Raw genomic sequence first — 21,945 nt, 5'->3', positions numbered from 1 at the left:
TGTGCTCCAGAATGTGGCACTTTCATTAGAACAGCTTCAAGTGCCGTGCTAATTAAAGCACTTGGAGCGACACGTGCATCAGCAACCCGATGCTGAAAAATGGCGGTGGAGCGCTTTAAATTTAAGCTCCCCAATGCCATTTTTCAGCACTGGGATGCTGATACACACGACGTTGGAGTCCACTGGAGTGGGATAATTACCATGAATTAACTGTCATTACAGCATGTCGAAGCAGGCTCCCTGCACATGTACAGGAGCCCTATATTCACCATCTAAACATGCCTCAATGGGTGTGTATTTAGGGCTGAAAATAAAAATTCCAGTTCTGGAATATGTCCTCTCCATATATCCAGCAAGTTCAGTGTATCACTTCAAAAGTCATTACATCTATATAGTGACAAAGTCCTTTAAAAAACCCAGGCCATATAAGCTAACACACACTTGCATTTTCTGCTTTGATGAATTTAGATCGGCTGAAAAAAGCTGATTCAATGAACGCTTTATTCTATATATTCTTTTGTCCTCCAAATTGTTTAAAGGATGACACTAATGGAGGATTATTTTGGATTGCATATTATAATACATCATTCTTTCAAAAGCGTAAATTAAGCCTGGACAAATGTACAGTATTTCCCTCATACAGATGTAAATCATTAAATAACTTTACTGAACACGAACAACTGTTTTCATACATTGTATTTTATCTTTAGAATTAAAAGCCTTTCAACATGTAAATTTTAGGTTTGAAAGCAAGAAAGTTACTTTTAAGAGGAGAACCTCAAAGTTAGATTCCATGTTAAAAATTTATGAGCAACTTATGATTTCTAGGTTTATGTTAATCAATGAAAATTTACATAAAGAAAGAGATGAATTTGGCTTCATGACACAGGTTGTCAAGAGCTGTGCTTCACTACAAATCAGATCCTAAATAAAATCCTGCCTCTGCAGCTGACTACATCGGTAAAACCATTGGTTTTCACCCTAAATCTCACTGGTTTCACTGCAGCTTGCATGGCTTGTAGCGGTCCCTAATACATGCTATCAGATGCAGGACTGGATGACTATAAAATTTGTCATTGGTTTTCCCTCAAAACTTGTATTTAAAAAGCATTAAAAATACAGATGCTTTTCAAAGTAGATTTCACATTTAAGGTGATATTTTTAAATACTAATGTTCATCATTTAGTCTCATAATTTGAACTGTGATAGTACTGTAATTTTTATAGAAATCACCTAACATACAAGATACTTATCTTACTTGTATTAAATTGTTAACTTAAATTTTATGTACAAGATAAAGAAACTTTAGAGCCCTCAGATGGTAGCTTCTTGATTGATGTGGCATCATTAAAATTTTCAAGTTTACAGTTCAGATAAGGTTAAAAATGGAAAATGGTGACTTGAAAAATCATAATGTTAGTCACTATGTAACTTAAAGGACAGCAATGAAGTAACTGGTTTTCATGGACTCATTGTACATAATACACCATTTATATATTATATGGAAATTTATATATAATATAAAATATATAATGTTATTTTAGTGTACTCTCCATTTTTAGGACATTCTTTAGGAAGAGACCTAAAAATGTCTCTTATCTGAACCTTATTACATCATGTTGGAGATCTCTTTTCAGGCAAAGAAAATATGAGTGTCCTTCTGGACAATTTACTTCTTTATTGAAGACAGTGAAGCGCCATTCATTCTTATCCACCAAGAAAGATGGCAAAGAAAACAGAAGTTTTAGTGTAATAAACTAAAATATATAGCTTCAATTTCAAAGCAAGGCAGCAAAAAGATCATTCACAATGAAAACCTTCTACCCAGCACAAACCCAACACTGGAAACCAGATATCCCCCCCACCTAAGATACACACTGTGAAATGTTAACAGAAAACATTTTTTAGAAGATGGCGACATAGATGGGTATTCAGACAAGCCTTAGCAATTGAAAAAGGTTATTGGTGCGCCTAGAATTTGTCATCTTCAACCAAAGAGAAAAATAAATGAATAAAAATCAGTTATTTCTTCCAGCCCTGAGTGATTCCCATCAGAGCTGTTCCGTACAGTCAAGTATTTTCCATATTTTACTAGAAACATACTAATATACTGGCGTGTATAGTATAATAGAAATGAGAGCTGCAAAAGGAGCTCTTCCCCTAATGTTCTACGTTACTTTTCTGCCAACACTGTTTCAAAATAGGTTTAAAATAAAATTACACACATGTACATACAGTACTATGCAGCAACAAAGAAGGCAGGCATTTCAGGGACAGACTAAAGTAAAACATCCCACAAAAAAACCAAAATAAATGCAAAGATAGCATATTTTTAAAACGCATGCAACTCGCACTGTTTAAGTGTGAACTATTAGATATCTTGTCCTTTCTTTTACACAAAACTTTCTAGTACTGCAAACTATATATCATTTGTTTTAATTTGTTTAGTGTGCGTCACTTAAAAGAGTACAAAGCCAGATAATAAACTATTCCCTAAACACCAACAGACATAAAAGCATAAGCCATTTTTTTTTTTTTTAGAAAGCAAGCCAAAAATTTTTTTTTAAATCCATATATGATTAATTCTTCTAAGCCAAAAGAACACCACAAATAAAAACCAAAACCACTTTATCTCAATTTTCCCTGTTTACTATATATTAGGGACTGTAGGTACCCACTGGACACCTTGCAATAACTGCATTAAGGCCAATAACATCCGGTTGGAGTTAATTTAGCAATACCATCTTTCTCATGAACAGCGCTTCTCTGTTTAAGAAAAGCTCAAGTCTGAAATTATATCTACTCACATGAAAAATTGGGAACCATTGGTATGCTTCCCTCGGTTTGCCATTGACAAAAGGAACGCTCTGTCATGTTTGAGAATAAAGTTTTCATCTGTTTGAAGAAAAAACACACTAGTCAGTCTCCTGTCGGTGAATACAGGTATAATATTTTTCTTTTCTTGTAACACATGGATAGTACAAGGAGAAAATCTTCAGCTGCTCACTAAGAAAATCTGAACACTTAAAAAAAAAGGAAAAAAAAGAAAGAAAATTTAAATCTAATCAAACCTCTAAAAATACGAGTGCAGATAATTGTTATAATTGTTAACTCTAACAGCAGGCAAAGAATACAGTGGTATTTTTTTTTTAGATAAGTCACAGCTCTGGAAACAGCACAAAATATATTGTTTAAAATAATGTATTTAAATGCAATTTCAAAGGTTTCGGTACTACCTTCAATACAATTATAGTGCATCAAATGCTTACACCACTTGAAACATTTCCTGTAGGAAAGCCACCTTTCTAACCGCCTCTCCCTTTGCCATGCTAAAACATGGCTGCGCCTGTTCACTGCTACCATTTCTCCATCAGAGTGAGCATCACGGAGGTAGAAAATACCCTGTTCAAATAGCTTGCTCCCTGTTAGGGCGCATCTGGAGGTACAGCAAACCTACTGAATCCACACTTGAAGTCTCAAAATGCAAAAGGAAGTTAAATTCATAGGGATAACTGAATGAGAAACAGTACAACATGTCTGCTCTTCACCCAAGTGATAGAACACATAATTAATATTGAAAATATAAAAATGCATCATTGAGTGCAATGAATTAAGTAAACTAACCTGCAGTTGTGCAAGCAAAACGCAATCAGTAAAACAACATTAATTTTAGAAAAATATTTCAGTAAAATCTACCATGCGCAACCTCATATTACAGACTTAAAAGCTGTACCATTAATCTTTAAGTCTGCCAAAAGATACAATAGCAAATTGTTAGCATTTACTAATCTCAGCATTTTCCTTCGAAAGAAAAATGTATAACTGTTTAAAATCAGAAGCAGCTACATGACATCCTCATGTAGACGCTGCATATTCTGACACCTAACCATGACTTCTTATACTACAGAAGCTTCAGAGCATGCATCTAAATTGCAAAGAGCTACACACAACACTTGAAACATCCAGCTGTTGTGGAAAAGCTTATTTCAACAGTGGAACACCACAGGGACTTCCCAGCCTTCACAAAATAAGAATTATACCATACCCTGTCTCTTAAAAGAACCAAATACCATAATAAAACTCTCTCACCTCTTTCTTTCCAAGAAAAAGCTTTAGAAAGAAAGTGAACGATGAATTTATTTACCTAGTATAGGCAAGCAAATTAGTACCTTGTGTGGAGTATCAACACGGCCAAGTATTTTTAGAAATCAAACCCGAAAAATACAAACCTTAGAGAGGAAAAAAGGGAGGTGCTTTAAAGAAATGACAACTGTTCAGATCTGAGAATAATTCCAAGTATTATATCTTCAAATCAATCAGTACCCCTCAAAAAGGTTAGATACAGAATTCTTCACTTCTCCAAGCAATACAGATATCCATCCACAAAACTGATATTTAATCAGTTGTCTATAATATTTATTAGGAAGGGTAAAAGGGAACAGAGTTTGAATTTGTGTTACTGAGCTTTTGTCTCTTACCTTTTCATTTTGCAAAAGACCACATTCTCTATAAACAAAAGAATATGTTGACAGTTTTAGGCAGGAAGATAGGAGTTTATTCATGAATAAAGTTGCCTAACCTCCATGCTGAAAGTCATGTTCAACCAATAATGTTAGCCTTAATTAATTGTCAGTTTAAATTAAATATTACAATAAATTTATCTGAAATTCATGCATATAAAAACAATTTTCATGCAACATTAGTTTCATGCAAAAGGTGATCTATAAGTAGATCTCTTCTCATTAAATATCTTGGGGGAAAAAAAATATCAAAAAACTTGCTTATCTCAGAACTGAAGCAAAAGACCATAAAGATATATTTAGCTTACCTTTAAAATATCCCCCATAGATAGATTCACCTCCTTTTCCATTACCTACATAATAGAAGTATGTATTAATCTTTCAGAGATTTAAAAAGTTTGGGTTATAAAATTGATACATATGGCAATCATTAAAAGTACAAAAAAACATGATACTGTGGACAGCTAATACAAGTGAAAGGGATATATGCATGTACTAAAGATGTAACATTTTGATTTTTTGACAACCCTATTTTACAAAGCATAACCATGAACACATGCATCTTAAATTCAACTGAAAATTTTGCACCAGTGATGTAGACCATAATCCCTGGAAACTTTGGAAACTGGAAGCAGCCTTGTACTACCCCTGGAAGCTTGGGAAAGGCTGAGTGAAGCTCAGAGACGACTCTTCCCCCTTCGCACTTTTTGGGTAAAAGGAAGGAAGAAGGGGAAAAGCAACAGCAAGCACCGGAGAAGAAAGTGAGTGAATAAGGCTGACAAGGTTTCCCTGCACAGAGGCATTCCAGGTGTGGGTCAGCTGCCACAGAAGTGGATAAATAACTAGCCAGCAGTTCTTTCAAAGCCACCCTCCTTTCTAGTCATCCCCTAGTACAACATACCTGGAAGTGCAGCATTTTACCAGTAGAAATAGTCACGCTGCAGAGCCAATCAGTATGATTGTAAGGCTGAATGACAAAGGCACTATGGTAATTTTCAGAGGCAACAAGGAAAGAAACACTAAGTTGCCTATGCATGGGTGGATGGGACACAAGAACAAAAGAGGGGGGCAGGGGAGTAAAAACATCCTGCCTATTCTAAATTGGCATTCAGGGACCCATTCATTAAATTATTTCCAACATGCCTATCACCACGGAACTTATTTATAGTTACATCCCTTCCACGCTGCTGTGTCTCAACTCAAGAGAACAAGAGTAAACATCGTTAGTATAGCTCACAAAAAAGGAAAATGCAAAAATGGTTAGAATGTAAATTAACATTTAAATCATTTTTCATTCAAACAAGGTAAGAGACAGTAGGGTTAGCAATTCAGTAAGGGAAATCTGAAATTGGTTTAGCTTTCCAGTTTCAATTTAAAAAAAGCGTTAGAAGGATTGACAGAACTGAAGGATGAGTCTCAGGAAGCACATGCGAGTGCTCTGGGACCTCATGCTCTGTAATAAAGTATAGTGCTGGATGTAATCTTAACATAACAGAATGAATAATACAATCTTAGTAGTTTGACTTTATGTTCAGAAACTGTAAAACCATTTTCAGGGAACTTCCAGATTTTTAACTCTGTAAATTATTTTTAAAGTATTTTAACTCTGTAAATGAAAGCTGCAGTGAAATCTTTTGGCAAACAAAGAAAATGTTTTACCTTCACTGAAGTCCCCACCCTGTATCATAAAGTTTTTAACCACACGATGGAATGTGGTGCCTTTGTAACATAGCTTTTTCCCAGTTGTTTTTCCAATTCCTTTTTCACCTGTAAAATGGCAATTAAAAAGTAAAAAAAAAAAGAAATACAATTTTGCTGAACTAGAACCCAGCTATTACTGGATAAATCCCCAAGCAGAATTTTGTTTTTTTAGTTCCAAGGAAACATGAGAGGCTGTCAAACTATTTAACCAGTTACCATATTTAGTTGAATACAAGATGACTCCCCAATAATTAGACACAAGCAGTCCTCGGACTTATGACACAACTGGTTCCTGAAAACCACGTCTTAAGTCGAAACGTTGGAACTCAGAGCCGATTTTCTCATAAGAAACAATGTTAAAAATGGGGGATTGGTCCTGAACAAAGGCCCCATACCCTATTTCACCAAAAATACCCCAGAATTTTGTACTCGATCAATTATAAACTAGTAATATAGCTACATTAATGTCTTTATATTGGAAATAGCAATCATATTGATTTGGAAGGACTTTTTTGAGGTGACTTTGCTAGACTTTTTGAAAGGCTCTTGCTTGGACTTTTTAAAGGGTTCTTGGCTGGAGTCTTCTCAGGAGTCTTGGTTGCAGGGTTTTCTGGAGTCTTGTCTGCTTTCTTAAAGAAAGCATCCAAGGAAGTTTGGACAGATGTTCTCCAGGGAGATGAGCAACATAGCGAACTTGTTCGCTTGCATGGTGTATCGGATCAAGCGTTGTAAAGTCAAAACCGATGTCATAAAGTTGAAACAGGGCATCAATTTATAAACGCTCTAAGTGCATAACATTGTAACTGAAAACGTTGCAAGTCAAGGACTGCCTGTACTATATATGGACAATGTATACAATTTGTTCTAATGTTCCAAGTATAGACTCCAATTATTGAAGATTTGCCTTGAATTTGTCCCCCTCCCACTGCTACAACAGGGAAAATAAATCTGGGGAGTCAGGCAGCCCTCTTCCTCTCTGCCCCCCACAACTTCTTCCCCCTGCAGCCCCTTCCCCTCCCTTCTTACTGTCAGATCCTGCTCCCCCATGGAAGTGAGGGGCAACTCTGAAAACAATGATCTTGCAAAAAAAAAAACCAAAAAAACCCCAACTAAAACGAAACAATGTATTTGTAGTAACTTGCATGTAGGCAAATTACTGCATGTCCACAGACTTGGTTCATCCAGAACTGATACATTTTACCTTTTTTATTTTTTTTTTAAACTGCTGCAAGTTTTAGCACTGGTTCTCCATAAACAAACTTTTAAGCAGCACTCCTGTACCTACTTATACAAATTATGCATGCTATTAGTCCAAAGCCAAAAGGCTCATGATATACCATATAGTTCAACGGGCTGGTGACCCCATAGCCCAGCCCTGCTCAGTATGTGCGTGTACTCTAGATGCCCCCACAAAGGAGCCATGTGCTAAGCTAGCCCCCAGTGGAACCAGGTGTCGGGGGATCCTCTGAAAATGCATCTGTAGATAGATGAAGTGCAGGAACACCTGGTCCGGCTAGACTCATGGACATCAGGGCCACACTAATCATATGCAACACGCTGGAAGAAGAGGCAACAGGCTGATTCTGAATGAACTGCTGAGGGCCCTGTTTTGTGATGTGCGCCAGACATTTTAGGCTGGCGAAGAAACAGGAATGACTGGAAATGGAGGAAAGGCACTGCCTGGCTGTGGGAGTGACGAGGAAGTCAAAATGTGTTCAATGTAGTGGTTCACCATGACTTGAAAAAGAGTCTGAGCACAATGGGCACAACCATATATCTTATTCAGATGGGTTGCACTTACTTGTCTTGAAGGAAATAAATTATCAGCAAAAGATTTTAATTTTAATCATAAATTAATGTGGATTTGGGGTTACTTTTTTTAAAACTGAAAATTAGGGATTTTTTTTTTTTTTAAATCAGAGAAAACCAGGATCCCTGTTAATGACACTGGCACAAAAAAGGTCAGTGCAGGCTAATTATATTTGCTGATGATGCATATTATCAAGGAGGATCTGGATATCAGGCAGGAAAGAATGGGTGCCCTTGAAAACTGGAGTAATAAAAATAAAATTAAACTCAGAGTGCAAAATACAAGGTAGAATAGGAGTCAGTAAGAATTTCTGCTATGACCTCTGAGTTTATTAGCTGAAAAGTGCTGAGGAGGAGGAGGAGGTGGTGGTGGTGGTTCTGGGTGCTGATCATTAGAAGCACTATAAATCAGTAATAGGATTCAGCCATGAAAGAGATAAATGCATTTCAGGCAAGGTATTTCCAGTAGAGATAGGACAAGATCATGTCATTAAGGTCTAGTAAGGGCACTACTTGGAGGAAGTTTCTAGGAAAGGACTCGAAATATAAAGATAATGAGGAGAACTCCACTATCATGAATGGAGACTAGAGATTTACTTGGTTTGTGTAGCAGCACAAAGGCCAACAGGGGCTACTGCTCTATATACTGGTCAGTGATGCACACAGCAGGGATGGAGAAGAGATGCATAAACTGAAGTTCAACACTAGCATTGGAACACCAATTAGCTGGGAACAGATTTGTACAAGGAATATGATAGTTAGAAAAAGCTTCTTCCATGGTGAGGCTGTCCAACTGGTGGCCTGCAGGCTCTTGCCCTCCTGCCACTCTCCACCTGCCCCAGGAACTGGGAGGAAGGTTGAAAATAACATCACAGATAAAGGTTATAAATAGGCTGCTCATAGATCTCCTAAAAGAATGAAACTGGGGGAGGAGGAAGGGGGCCAGGAAGAAAGAAAAGATGCTATCTAGCAGGAAATGTGTTTCTTAAAATGACCAGATCCAATCTTGGTAACTCCTACAGAGAATGCAATAGAAAAATATCACATTTACCCAAAGAACCTTATTTGCCTATGTCCTCAGGTAGACATGGCTATAACCAATACCCCCCGAAATATGAAAGATATTGAATTTTGTCATGTGAAATGGAAACTTCACAGCATGAAGAAGAAAGAAGCCAAACTCAACAGCAACATATATTTTCTCTTCACTGAGATGTACTTGCATTTTCACAAACCTGTGTTTTGCATACTGGCTTCTACTCCACCCAGGAGAGCACAAAAAACACCAGCAGACTCTCCCTATACCTTTAGAAGGGTGTTTGTTCCCAAAAACTTGCAAAGAACAATTTTTCCAACTATTTATTTGGTCTACTAAAAGGTATGTATCATTTACCCAAACAACCTCATCAACCCAAGCAGTAATGCTTTTCAAGTACATACAAAGATGAATGTGTCAAATCCCATTGATTTCAATTTTAAAGACACTAAAGTCAATTTAAACCTGCCTGCTAATTTGCATCCAAACAATTTGCTCTCAGCTGTTTGCACCTTATTAAGGCTTAGTAACTGTGTTATTTGGAGTTTGCCATCAATCTGCTTTTAGCTGTTCCCACCTGAATAAAGTCCTTACATTACTGCATTACAACCTTGCCTCTTATACCAGCCTTGAGACTGACAGAGCAAAATCAGTTTGGGGACTGCTAATAGCACAGCACTCAAAGAAGTTAAAATGGGCTAGAAGGATTTACTGCCTAGGCTACTCATCAGGCAGTCTTCCGATTGCGATGAGCCTACCATCTGCAGCTTAGATTGTATTTAGCCTCTATCATTATTAGCAACATGCATTCTTCAATCGACGTCCAGGAAGGTAATGTCTCCACTTTTGAGTAGTGTTCATCTCTGCAGTGCCATTGCAGAGATCTCTGGCCACATCCAAATCCAACGCTAGGGAACTACAGAAGGCTACTCCAGCAGAACCCTTTTTTATTATCCTTCCCTAAAGTGACTGAACACCTAGTGTTACAGCCATCCCAAACTCATATAGTCCCAACTCCTTCTCTGCTCCCAAACCCTTGCACAATCGTTTTGGTTCCCCTCGAGTTACACAGAAGTCCTGACCCACCAGTAACATGCACACTAATTGAGCACTCTACGTGCCTTTCTGAAACCCATAGTCCACAAAGGCAACCGTCGGTTCATTTTGTGCTATTTACAATGTTCTTAAATTTTTGGGGCCTAGACCTGCATTTTTTGGAGATGGAATATTCTGAACAAAAGATATTTTACACACACTACACCTACCAAAGCCACTTATGATACCCCTGTTATTTTAAATAATTATATCAATTGTTAAGCAACTATAAAGAATTGATAATACGACCTACCTGAGCATAAGCAAAGAAAGTTCTTGCAAGTCTTTGGACATATATCTGAGAAGAGCTGAAACATAATTCGACCAACTGGAAGAGAGAGACAAATAACCTTGTTACAAGGATTTTTCAAGATGTTAATTTTCTGCAACATTAATAACACATAAGCATAGTCTGTAGGCATAGTTTCTTGGAAGAGGGGACGTTACCAAGCAGAATGAAACAAGAGAACAAATCTTGGGATTATAGATGTCTGGAATAGGAATAATTTACCTGAAATGGAAACCAAGTAACTTTACTAAGATCATGCCAATATTTTAATAAGCATCTTAAGAAGGTATTATGATTTTTAATGAATTAGATATGATAAAGTTACAGTTAGAGCAAACATCTCATCTGGTCTATAATTACTTTTCTGAAACAAAGCAATACAATTTATGCCTTAAATTAACAGCCAGTAACTTTTACAAGCTGCAGGCTAGAGCAATTCCGCTCCACTCCAATGTGGGCCAGGGAGTTTCAGCAGCATATTGGTGGTGGTAGGCAAAGGCGGGTGTTAGGGGGAGGTGGAGGTTGTGTGCCCCCATGCTGGGGCCAAGCAGCTGGGAACTCCATTAGGGCCGGGCAGCTGGAAGTTGCATCTGTCTTGCTGCTGTTTCTCCTTCCTACTCAGCCCGCCCATTCTCCTGGCTGTCATGCAGGTGTAGCTTCCAGTCGCCTGGCCCCAGCATAGCTCTCCACTTGCTGGAAGCTCTATCATCGCCGCTGCAAGAGAGAGGGGGAGTGGAGGGGGGATCAGGGGAGAAGGGCTTGGTGGCAGGGTGGGCTCAGCTGCCTGATCCTGGTGCAGCTCCTCTCCACCCAGGTCCAATGTGACCACAGGGACAGATTCAGTCCACAGGCCTTAAGCTGCCAACCCCTCCCTTAGATAAAACATCAGCAAAATCATATGGTCTGTGGGATATTCCCCCTCAAATTTTAGGACACGTTTTATATAGGGACATACCTTTAAGTGGTAACTGAATACTAATAAATTATAGGTCTACAGGTATTGGGTAGGTCACAGCCGCATTGTGTACCACTGTCACGGGAATCACAATTCCTAGCCCCAAAAGCTAAAAAGCACACCCTGAGTGGGTGAAACAAGGAGGAAAAGGGAAACATGGCAACGTATCTAATAAATATTTTAGAAATTAGGTATGTGCCCTTTATGTAAGTATAAAATTAATCAGTAACTGGAATCACAGGAATCTCAGTGCACTACCTGCTTAGATAGCGAGACGGCTTTTCTCTTCACATAACCTATTTAAGACTTCCAGAAGGAATAGAAGAAAAGGGTGCTCACATAATTTCTCCTTAGCCCAAAAACAAGTATGTTATGGTGCTTTACAACTGACCTTTACTCAGATACGCACTAATATTTTTCAAAATATACAAAAAATGGTTTAAAGAAACTGTTTACAGTTGCTATTTCATATAGTCTCAGCTATCTGAATTCTTTAAATCAAAGAGCTACAAACCTGATGAACAGAATTAAAATACAGATTTAGAAAAAAAAACCCTTAATATCCTTATATTTTGTGAAATAAGAATTAAAAACCCCCCACCGAAGCTACCTAACAAAGTGGCGTTATACTGAGTTTGGTGATCTTTTATTAAAGAATGCCCTCTAGTGGTATAAGGCTGGAAATAGTTCAATGCTGCCAAAAAACTGGATTGCTCAAATTTTAACGGCAAGTTAAAATCGAGCTATTTTTTATTTTCCTGCACTGGAAACATCTCTTGAAACAGAATTACATCCAATACCATGGCCTCTAATAATTCAGTTTTAATTTTATTGGGGGACAAGAAATAACTAGCTAGAAAGCTTTTGCAACTATTTTCTGGTTGAGAAAGTCAGGAGACTCTCTACCCTAAAGTGAGCACTAAGGGCATTTGTAGATGACACAGAGGGGTTAATTCTCCCTAAATTGAAGCAGTGGTTTTTTAAAAGTAAACCCCTGTGTCGTGTACACCTGGTTGTCGGAGCCCAACCCTTACCTGCCTCTCCAGTGGCGCGGAAGAGAGGGGAGCTGCCAGCTGGCAGAGTGGTCCCTGAGCTGGGGGGAGCCCAGCGCTTCCCTCCGCGGCCGCAGGGTAGGAAACTAAAACTCCTCAGAGGTGTTTTACTTTGCAGTGCCCCAAAATCGTTTGCTGAATCCCAAAGTCATTTAAAGGTGCATTATACCACCGAATGTGCTACAGCGGCTGGAATTAACATGTAATGGGCTGCCAAATGTGCAAACAGCAATGCCATTAAAGCAGTACAAAAGGTATTTAACCCGCTTTAAATACCCCGGCTAAACTATGCTGTCTGCAAACAGCCTAAGTCTCACCAAAGGGAGAGTGATGTGTCTCATCTCCCACCCCTAACTCCCTGTCAAGAAAGGAAAGAAATGGGGCAAAAACAGAAGAGCGCAGCTCCTCTCTTTCAGAAAGTAAAGAGGGGTGGAAAATCTAAATGTTTGTTAAATCAAGCCTCTCTGAAAGATCAGAATCTGTCCCAGGACCGGTTTAAAGATCTAATTTTTAATATCAACCTTTGCTGGGATTTAGTTAATTTTCCTGAACATCAGTTAACAGCAAAATACTTTGAGGTAATATATCAATAAGGATGGTTTACATAGTGCAACAGGTTACGTACAGAGGTTGTGGAAATGCTATTCTTTAAAATGTAAGAGCAGGTTAGATAAACACTTGCCCTGGACAGTTTAGAGGAGTACGATCCTACCTGGAGCAAGGGGTTGGACTAGAAGGCCTTCTGAGACCCCTTCCAGCCCTGTATTTTAGGAACACGGGGCTAAGTAGGCTGACCTTACTTAGTTAAAATGTTCTGTAAAGTTCTTACAGTAATGGCTTTCAAAAAAACTTTTTGGACTAGTGGACTACCACCAACCCACATAATTTCTCACTGACCACCACACATTAGCCAAAAGGTCCTAACTGCAAAGTGAAGACAATGAACCATACCCGGTTATTTTGTAGGACCACTGGCAGGACAAGATACTGCTGACAAAGTTCTTTAACCATACAATTACTCTATGATGCTCATTTGGGTAGCAGACAAAGGCAACTATACAACTGAAACAGTAAGTCAGCTGCCTACGTAATTTTAATGGCATGAAAAATGGTGAACCTCAATTTAAGTTACTGAAGTCTTGTTTACATAGACTGATTCATAGATTGTAAGGGGCTGGAAGGGACCTCGCAAGATCATCGGGTCCAGCCCCCCTGTACTAGGTGACCGTCCAGTCTCCTCTTGAAGATTTCCAGGGTAGGTGACTGCACCACCTCTGGAGGGAGTTTATTCCACAGTCTGGAAACCCTAACTGTGAAGAAGTTTTTTCTAGGGTTAAGCCTGAAATGGTCTTCCAGGAGTTTGTGGCCATTACTCCTGGTTTTCTCCAACAGTGCCCTGGCGAACAGTTGTTCGCTGAGCCCTTGATATATTCCCCTGATGTAGCAGGAAGCTGCTACCAAGTCCCCTTTCAGCCTTCTCTTTTTTAGGCTGAAGAGGCCCAGGTCCTTCAGCCTTTCCTCGTATGCCTTGCTATATGGCTTACAATCAGAGAAAACTTGCTTCCTGCTGGGATCCATTCAGATCAGTCCATACTGCTTAAACGTGTATAAATGCTGTGACACAGTTCAACGTGCATTTAGTTGTATGCTTTACTTTTACATTTCATTGTTAACCAAATTAGGAAAGACCTTTCTAAGTTACTACACATTTTATTATGATTGGTGTTGAGTTGCTTTTGATGGAAACTGGAATTTAAAACCCCCCACAGAACGTCAACTTTTTAAAGATGTGCTTATTAGTTAAACTGATTTTATGCATCCAGCACATTTGTTTGCTTTTTATCAAAACGTGTTTTGCAATTAAAACTGATTTATTAAACAAAGAAAGTATTGTCTGTAATTTGTAAATAGAGATGATGGTTTCTGACCATCACGTCCTTCAAGATTAGGATCTCTGTTTGTTCAGCGATCAAGCACATAGTATTCTGTTCATAGATCGGCAGTGGGGGGGAGGAGGGAGGGATTCCTGCTTTTCTGGATCCTAATCAATTTCTCAACTTTGAGTGAATTACTTAACTAAACTAAATTTGTAAGAAAGATTAAGTAGATGCACCCGCTATCAAAACGGTTTTACCGATTCAACCAACTCTGGTTCCAGGTGCTTAGTCAGTGACTTCCTCCAGTTAATTAATTTGATTTCCTTTAAAACTTTCAAGCAATGCATATTTGCTCCAGATACATTTTTGTTACATTTTTTACTAGATTAGATTACAGTAAGGGTTGGGACTTAATGTAGTGTTTCAGTTTTAAATTAGGTTTAATTTAAAGCAAAAAGGAATTTGAATATTAAAAAAAAAAAAATCTTTAGTTTTTTTTAATCTAATCTGTTCTGCATGTGCCTTTTACAAGACCAGCCTCCCACCTCAGTTCAAACCAGATCCAAGGAAAATTAGAGCAGTCTCTCTAATCACCAAGAGCCCTTTGCTGAGCGGTGAAGTGTGGGCCCATGATGAATGTTGTATATCATTCTCTTAACTTCTGCCTGAGATCTGCAATAGCAGCTTGCTACAAGCTTGAAGGGCACATACAAAATATTATTTAAACTAGTGCTAATGAGCAAAGAAAATGAGCCACAATATATTCCTGGAAGTCTGACACATTATGGGAGGCAGAGGGGGAAAGAAATCAACCAAATCACAAAGTTAAAATAAAATTTAAAAAAATACCACCTACTTTTCTTTTTCTAGGTTATTCTATTAAGTAAAGTCAGCGGTCTTCAGTGCTACCCACAAGCGTGACCAGATTCAGTAGTACTTTAAGATGACTAGGGTTATGAAAATTATTTTTTCTGCAAATGAGTAAGTTATGTGAAAATGTAAGAAAATACTACTCTGTCCTCTCCAAGCATCAATTTCTGTTTAAGTCTCCATTTGAGTTACTAACCTTAATTTGCTTTATATACTCTATTTCAAATCTCTGCAGGGTTTCACTCAGACTGCTGGTGAGCACAGCTCTCTACTCTGCAGTCTCAGACATCTCATCTATTAATTCTCATAGTCATTTGATCTGCCCCCTGAAAGACAAGTGAAGACCCCAGAGCATAATTCCCTTCCTATTACTTCCCAAATGCATCTGCAATGGTGAACACTTACTTCCACCAAGGCAGCATGTACGACTCTAGTGGCTAAATACTAAAGCATACACACCAGGTGTAATAAGGCTAGAAGAAAGAAAAAGGGACTGAACAAGAAGTGAAAACTGATTGACTGGGGATGCCCACATGGAAGGATGGATAAATGAGAAGAGAAAAAATGGAAACTGGAATGAGTATCAGAATGAACAAGCAAGACTAAGAATGACAAAAATAAGTTGAAATGAGGGGAAAAAGCAGGAATGGGACACAGCAAATGAGACAGTTAAATGACATATGCTTTCCAGAGGATGAAGAGACTGGATAAAGAGACTTTAGATATCTAGGGCATTAAAACACAACTGACCTCTGGGTTTTTAAATTACAGTATTATATTTAGTGCATGTATACCACCCTTCCAGATTTATCAGGGTAAACAAGTCCTGTAAACTAGTCTATCTTCATGTTTTGTACAATTTAGTATTTTTCCCCATTAGATTTACAAAAAAAGGTAAAAAAGAATACCAAGAACAAATAAGCTGTATTATTTTATTTTAGTAGCATAACTAGGAAGTAAAGTGCTCGTTCTTGGTATACTTTCAATTTATACTGCAATTGGTTTTGTGACACACCAAACATGATGACAAAGAAATACAAAACAAACTTCCTGGCAGTAATTAAAATTTCAAGTTGCAGTGAAAAACACTGGTTTCCAAAGCTTGCTGAAAGAAACAACAACAGGGCCGTCCAACTTGTAAGCAGCTAGGAGCTGCATGCCACGTGGACTATACCAGCATGAGCCACAGGTTCCCCAGCTCCCTCATAGCATGGATGCCCCTTCTTACACGTGCCCCCCAGCTGCACCATGCTGCACACATACTCCAGCACCGTACCCCTCATCTACCTAGACAGAAGCTCCCCAGCTGCACTGCAGAGGCATCCTGAGCCCCTGCGCTGCAAGCTGTTGCACCACCCCTGGGGCAGGCGCAGGAAGCAGAAGCCAAAGGAGGGGGAAAGAATCTGCAGACCCCAGCTGCAGTCAAAGCAATGAGGGGAACAATAGCTGGATGGGCCACGTCAATAGCTAACCTGTCATGGGCCACGTGCGACCCACAGGCAGCCAGCTGGACAGCCATGGAATACAATCTATAGCATAGTGCAAATACTAGCCATAAAAAGTTTAATTCAAGAACCTATTGGTAAAATAGAAATTATGATGATCAGTATTAAATTACCTGAATTAAGCTATAATGGCTAAAAGAGTTGTTGTTGTTATTATTATTATTATTAACAACTCCTGCCCCTTGTATTATTTGTACTATAGATCTAAATGTGTGGCAGGGGAGTCCACTCCAATCTGTCTGCCCCTTTACAAGAGATGCTATACTGGCTGGCCTGGGAGATGTTCTATCTACTTTAAACACTAAAATCACTTTTACACTGCTCCCATATGTTGAATTGCTGCAGATACCTGTGGTGGCAATGAATAACTTCTCTGTAAAGCCTGTTAAAAGGAAGGCTGTCTGTTTTGGTTGTTACGTGGAAGACATCTTGGAGCTACCAGGACCACAAAGCTATAGCAAACTACGCATGTTAAGATCCAGGAGACAGATGAAGCTTTGGATGCTACAGACGATATCCAGTTCCTCCATTTTCCGGGAGAAAGTCACTTTAAAAATCCATAAGTATAGGAGGAAGAAAACTGATGTTTGTTTACCCACTACTGCAACTTTGATAACTAAATGTATCAGTGCTTCCCTCCCCAACATCTTCCCTAAACCCAATGATGAAAAAGCACATTATCGTTATATTAATACTAAAAATTGGTATAATCACTAGTTATTTTGACACTTAAGCTTTTATCAGATTGCTGAATTAATATCTTACCAACACAGAAAGAATAGTACACATTGTTTATCAGTGTGTGCACACATTGCTGTAGTGCTTATATTTGACTCAGACTTTGCAGGTTATCTTTGCAACCAACAGGGCTCCAGAGTTAACTTTATTTATTTATTTCGAATGAAAGCTTGGATTCAAAGCACAATTTTATGGCAAACTCAGGAGGATAATTATACACCAAGGGAGAGAACCACATCTTTATAAGACCTGAACTTAATGTTTGCAAGTCAGCATGGTTTTCCCCCCAAAACTGTAAATCATTAATCAGTTTCAGTAACTATATGGCCAGGTTTCAACTTGCTGTGTAGTTGTGGGGTTCATTCAACTTTAGAGAAGCAATGAAGTCAGCACTGCACAGGACCAAAACTCTACCCCTGCTCTATACAGCCAAGCTCTGCATTAAGCGGAAAGGCTGGATATAAAAGTATTGCATCTCAGCACCACTAATATGAAGTGATATCAAAGCTGGATACGGTTTTGTGCGCTCTTAGAACGTTACCAACCGAAGCCAGCCAGGAATGGAAAGCGGCAGCTTGGTACTCTATTTCTTCCTGTGGATGCAAAACAAATGATTATAAGAAAGGGCAGGGAAGGTAGCAAGGGACATAAAAATGGAAGCAGAAATGTGGCTGAAGGAAGAGACACAAAGCAGGAAAAGAACAGAGAAACCAAAAACTAATGTGATCCAATAAACAACTCCAGAACTGGAGAAACAAAAAGAAGAGCAAAGAACGAAGAAGCAAAAACTTTAGGATGGCAACTGTATCACTTAGTTATGAACCCACTAGACAAAAAACTGGAGACACACTGGCACCCCAGTACCCCTAATTCCTAAATATGATGTTATAAACAAACGCTCCCCGTTCAATTTCAAGAGCAAATTTGAAGTTGCGGGAATAATGAAGTTCTGTTTAATGCACCGTCACCTGTTTTTGGAACAGTACAACAGTAAAGAGAACAGTGCTTTTTTCGGTGAGCGGTGCTGACTGTGCTTACTATAACAATCTCCTGCAGATACAGAGATTACTCCAGAAGATTTCAGGAAAAATTGGGAGCAACCCACATATCCTCAATTAGCCCCTGCATATAGAAGTAAAGGGGGGGGGGGGGGGCTTGGAGGAACAGATCCAAGCCATTATTTTGAAGTTAAAAGCTTTCAGGAAATCACAGAAAAGTCAAACTGAAAGCCTCAAGAATTTTTATTATTTCGGTAGGGGTGTACAGGAAAGCACTAATAGCTAAAATTGCGTGGTTTTCAATGCCTATAAGAGCTGTTATCATAAAGATTAAATACCACCATTTAGCAGACGGGGAAGAGATAGGATGAAGACTATACCCGCAAAACCCCCAGGCTAGGACGAAAACTTAGATCACCTACGAAGGGCAGGTTAACACTTGATCTGAGCCAGAAACAACGATGATGAAAACCAAGAGCTAGGGATGAAAGAAACCAATTAGGCCACCTAGTCCGTCCACGACCCGCATTAAGGAGAGCAGTAAATGCGCTTTAGGAGCTTATAAACTGCACGGCTGTAATTTTCTCCCCAGTTTTCTTCGTTTTTGGGCGGTTTGCAGGCGCCGGAACGAGACACAAGCCAAACCACGTTTAGGAAGCCACCCAGGACTGCTGCTCTTCAAGGCATATTAAATCACAGAATCGGGGAGAAGGGCTGGAAGGGCCCTCCAGGGACCACATCTAATCCAAGCCCAGGCTGGGGCAGGATTACCCCCCCGCTACTTCCAAACCGCCCCGCGCCGATCGACCTCTCTGCAAAACGACACGGCTTGCGCAGCTCGATCGGGTGCCAAAAGGCCAGTGCTTCCCCCTCTCGAAGGGCAAGCTGTCTGCCCGCAGGCAGGGCAGAGGGGCGGGAGGATGCCCCCGCTTTTACCTGGCTCCCGGTTGATTTCGATGTCGAAGAAGCACTGGGGCCGGTCCTGCACGCCCATGGCAGCCCCCGTCTCCCGGCCTCATGCCCTGGGCACAGGAGAGAGCAGGGAAAGGGTGAGCCAGGCGCCCTCCTCCCAGCCCCCCTGTTCCGCACACGGCTTATAGCACGGGGCTTCCAGCCACACACGCGTGTGCACGCCCTCCCACTCACACACACACACACACACACACACACACACACACGCGCCCCCCCCCCCCACTGACATACATGCACCCCCCCTTCCCCTCCTCCTACCCCGAGCAGGGGCAATGCAAGCTGGAGTGCCCCCACCCCCACCCCAGGAGCCGGGGGCGGGGCAAGCAGCCTGCTGTCCCCTGATTGGTGGGCGGGGCGCTGTGGAGGGCTCCCATTGGCCCACAGCCCCACGAGGGGGTGTGGCTGGGTCGGGCTCCCATTGCCCCCCCCCGTGGGGGGAGGGGATGAGGCCCATTCCCTGCGCGGGGAGGGGAGGGGGGGAGGCTCCTGGTCCTCACCTGGCGGCCGCGGCGCTTTGTTGCCCTTCCCCGCCCCCCCGCCCCCAGCCCGGAACGGAGCCGCCGCCGAGCGCCATGAAGGGCGGCCGCTCCCCCCGCGCTACCGGAACGGGCCCGCGCATGCGCACGGGGGGGAGAGTGCTGCCCGCTCCCTGCTCACCTCCCAGCGCCGCCAGGCCCGGGAGGGGGAGCGACTGTCCACGCTGTAATCCCGCGAGAACGCGCACTTCTCGCGCGGCTTCGCCCGCCCCGTTCTGTGGCATTGGAATGAGGGAGGGGGAGGGGCAGCGCGTCATCACGGGTCGTCCACACCCAGAGTGCACCGCGCTCCCACCGTGTGTGGACACGCTGTGTCGTGTCTCTCACATACACACACACACACACACACACACACACACACAGTGTGGACCACCACACACCCCGTGTCACACACACGCACAATGTGCACCCCATCCATGTCTTACACACGCAGTGTGCACTACCACAGCCCCGTGTCACACACACACACACTGCCCCACACTATTTCTATCACACACGCACTGTCCCCCCATGCTGTCTTCCACACAACTGCACGTATGTGCACATACCCACGCTGTCCCTCACACCATGTCTATCATACGCACACACACACACACACACACACACACACACTCCCCTATCCTATATTTCTCACACGCACTGTCCCGTGTCACACAAACACACCACACCCAAACCATCCATGCCATGCCTAGCACACGTAAGCACACTGTCCCCCATGTCTATCACGCACACACACACTGTCCCCATGTTCTGTCTACCACACACATATTTTCACACCCACACACTGTCCCCCATGCCATGTCTAACACACATACACACACATGCACACTGTCCCCCATGCTATATTTATCTCACACACACTGTCCCTGTGTCTATCACACACACACACACACACACACACACACACTCTCCCTCATGCTCTGTCTACCACACACATGTGCACACACATGCAAACACTCTCACACTGTCCCATGTCATTGTTGGAAGTCACTCATCGTGGTGTCCTGTGACCAGTGGGGTCCCCCAGGGCTCTGTCCTTGGACCCGTACTGTTCAACATCTTCATTAATGATGTGGACACTGGAGTCAGAAGCGGACTGGCCAAGTTCGCCGATGACACCAAACTTTGGGCAAAGCATCCACACAGAAGACAGGTGGATGATCCAGGCTGACCTGGACAGGCTCAGCAAGTGGGCGGACAAGAATCTGATGGTGTTCAACGCCGATAAATGCAAGGTTCTCCATCTTGGGAAGAAAAACCCGCAGCATCCTTATAGGCTCGGCAGTGCTATGCTGGCTAGCACTATGGAAGAAAGAGACTTGGGGGTCATCATTGACCACAAGATGAACATGAGCCTGCAATGCGATGCTGCGGCTAGTAAAGCGACCAAAACGCTGGCTTGCATCTATAGATGCTTCTCAAGCAAATCCCGGGACGTCATTCTCCCCCTGTACTCGGCCTTAGTGAGGCCGCAGCTGGAGTACTGCGTCCAGTTTTGGGCTCCACAATTCAAAAAGGATGTGGAGAAGCTTGAGAGAGTCCAGAGAAGAGCCACGCGCATGATCAGAGCTCAGGGAAGCAGACCCTACGACGACAGGCTGAGAGCCCTGGGGCTCTTTAGCCTGGAAAAGCGCAGGCTCAGGGGTGATCTGATGGCCACCTACAAGTTTATCAGGGGTGACCACCAGTATCTGGGGGATGGTTTGTTCACCAGAGCGCCCCAAGGGATGACGAGGACGAATGGTCACAAACTACTACAAGACCGTTTCAGGCTGGACATAAGGAAGAATTTCTTTACTGTCCGAGCCCCCAAGGTCTGGAACAGCCTGCCACCGGAGGTGGTTCAAGCGCCTTCATTGAACACCTTCAAGATGAAACTGGATGCTTATCTTGCTGGGATCCTATGACCCCAGCTGACGTCCTGCCCTTTGGGCGGGGGCCTGGACTCGCTGATCTTCCGAGGTCCCTTCCAGCCCTAATGTCTATGCAACC

At 41.5% G+C, this 21,945-nt stretch overlaps 1 protein-coding gene across 4 annotated transcripts in view; it reads right to left on the bottom strand.

Moving 5' to 3' along the window:
* Positions 1-19,990, bottom strand: part of NKTR (natural killer cell triggering receptor) — a 47,123-nt gene extending 27,133 nt beyond the window's left edge. The window contains exons 1-6 of one of the 4 annotated variants that reach the window (XM_059729234.1): positions 19,915-19,990; positions 19,382-19,467; positions 10,415-10,489; positions 6,180-6,287; positions 4,829-4,873; positions 2,808-2,895 (exon numbers count right to left, since the gene is read on the bottom strand). In XM_059729234.1, coding sequence (XP_059585217.1) covers positions 2,808-2,895; positions 4,829-4,873; positions 6,180-6,287; positions 10,415-10,489; positions 19,382-19,439 — 374 coding nt within the window. In that variant the 5' untranslated portion in view covers positions 19,440-19,467; positions 19,915-19,990. The other 3 variants (XM_014608993.3, XM_019499533.2, XM_059729235.1) reach the window with 3 other exon arrangements.
* Between the last annotated feature and the right edge of the window lie 1,955 nt (positions 19,991-21,945).

Source organism: Alligator mississippiensis, chromosome 5, assembly GCF_030867095.1.
Source record: "Alligator mississippiensis isolate rAllMis1 chromosome 5, rAllMis1, whole genome shotgun sequence".
NCBI lineage: Eukaryota > Metazoa > Chordata > Crocodylia > Alligatoridae > Alligator > Alligator mississippiensis.
The sequence above is the reverse complement of the archived record's forward strand: the minus strand, read 5'-3'. Positions and strand labels throughout refer to the sequence as shown.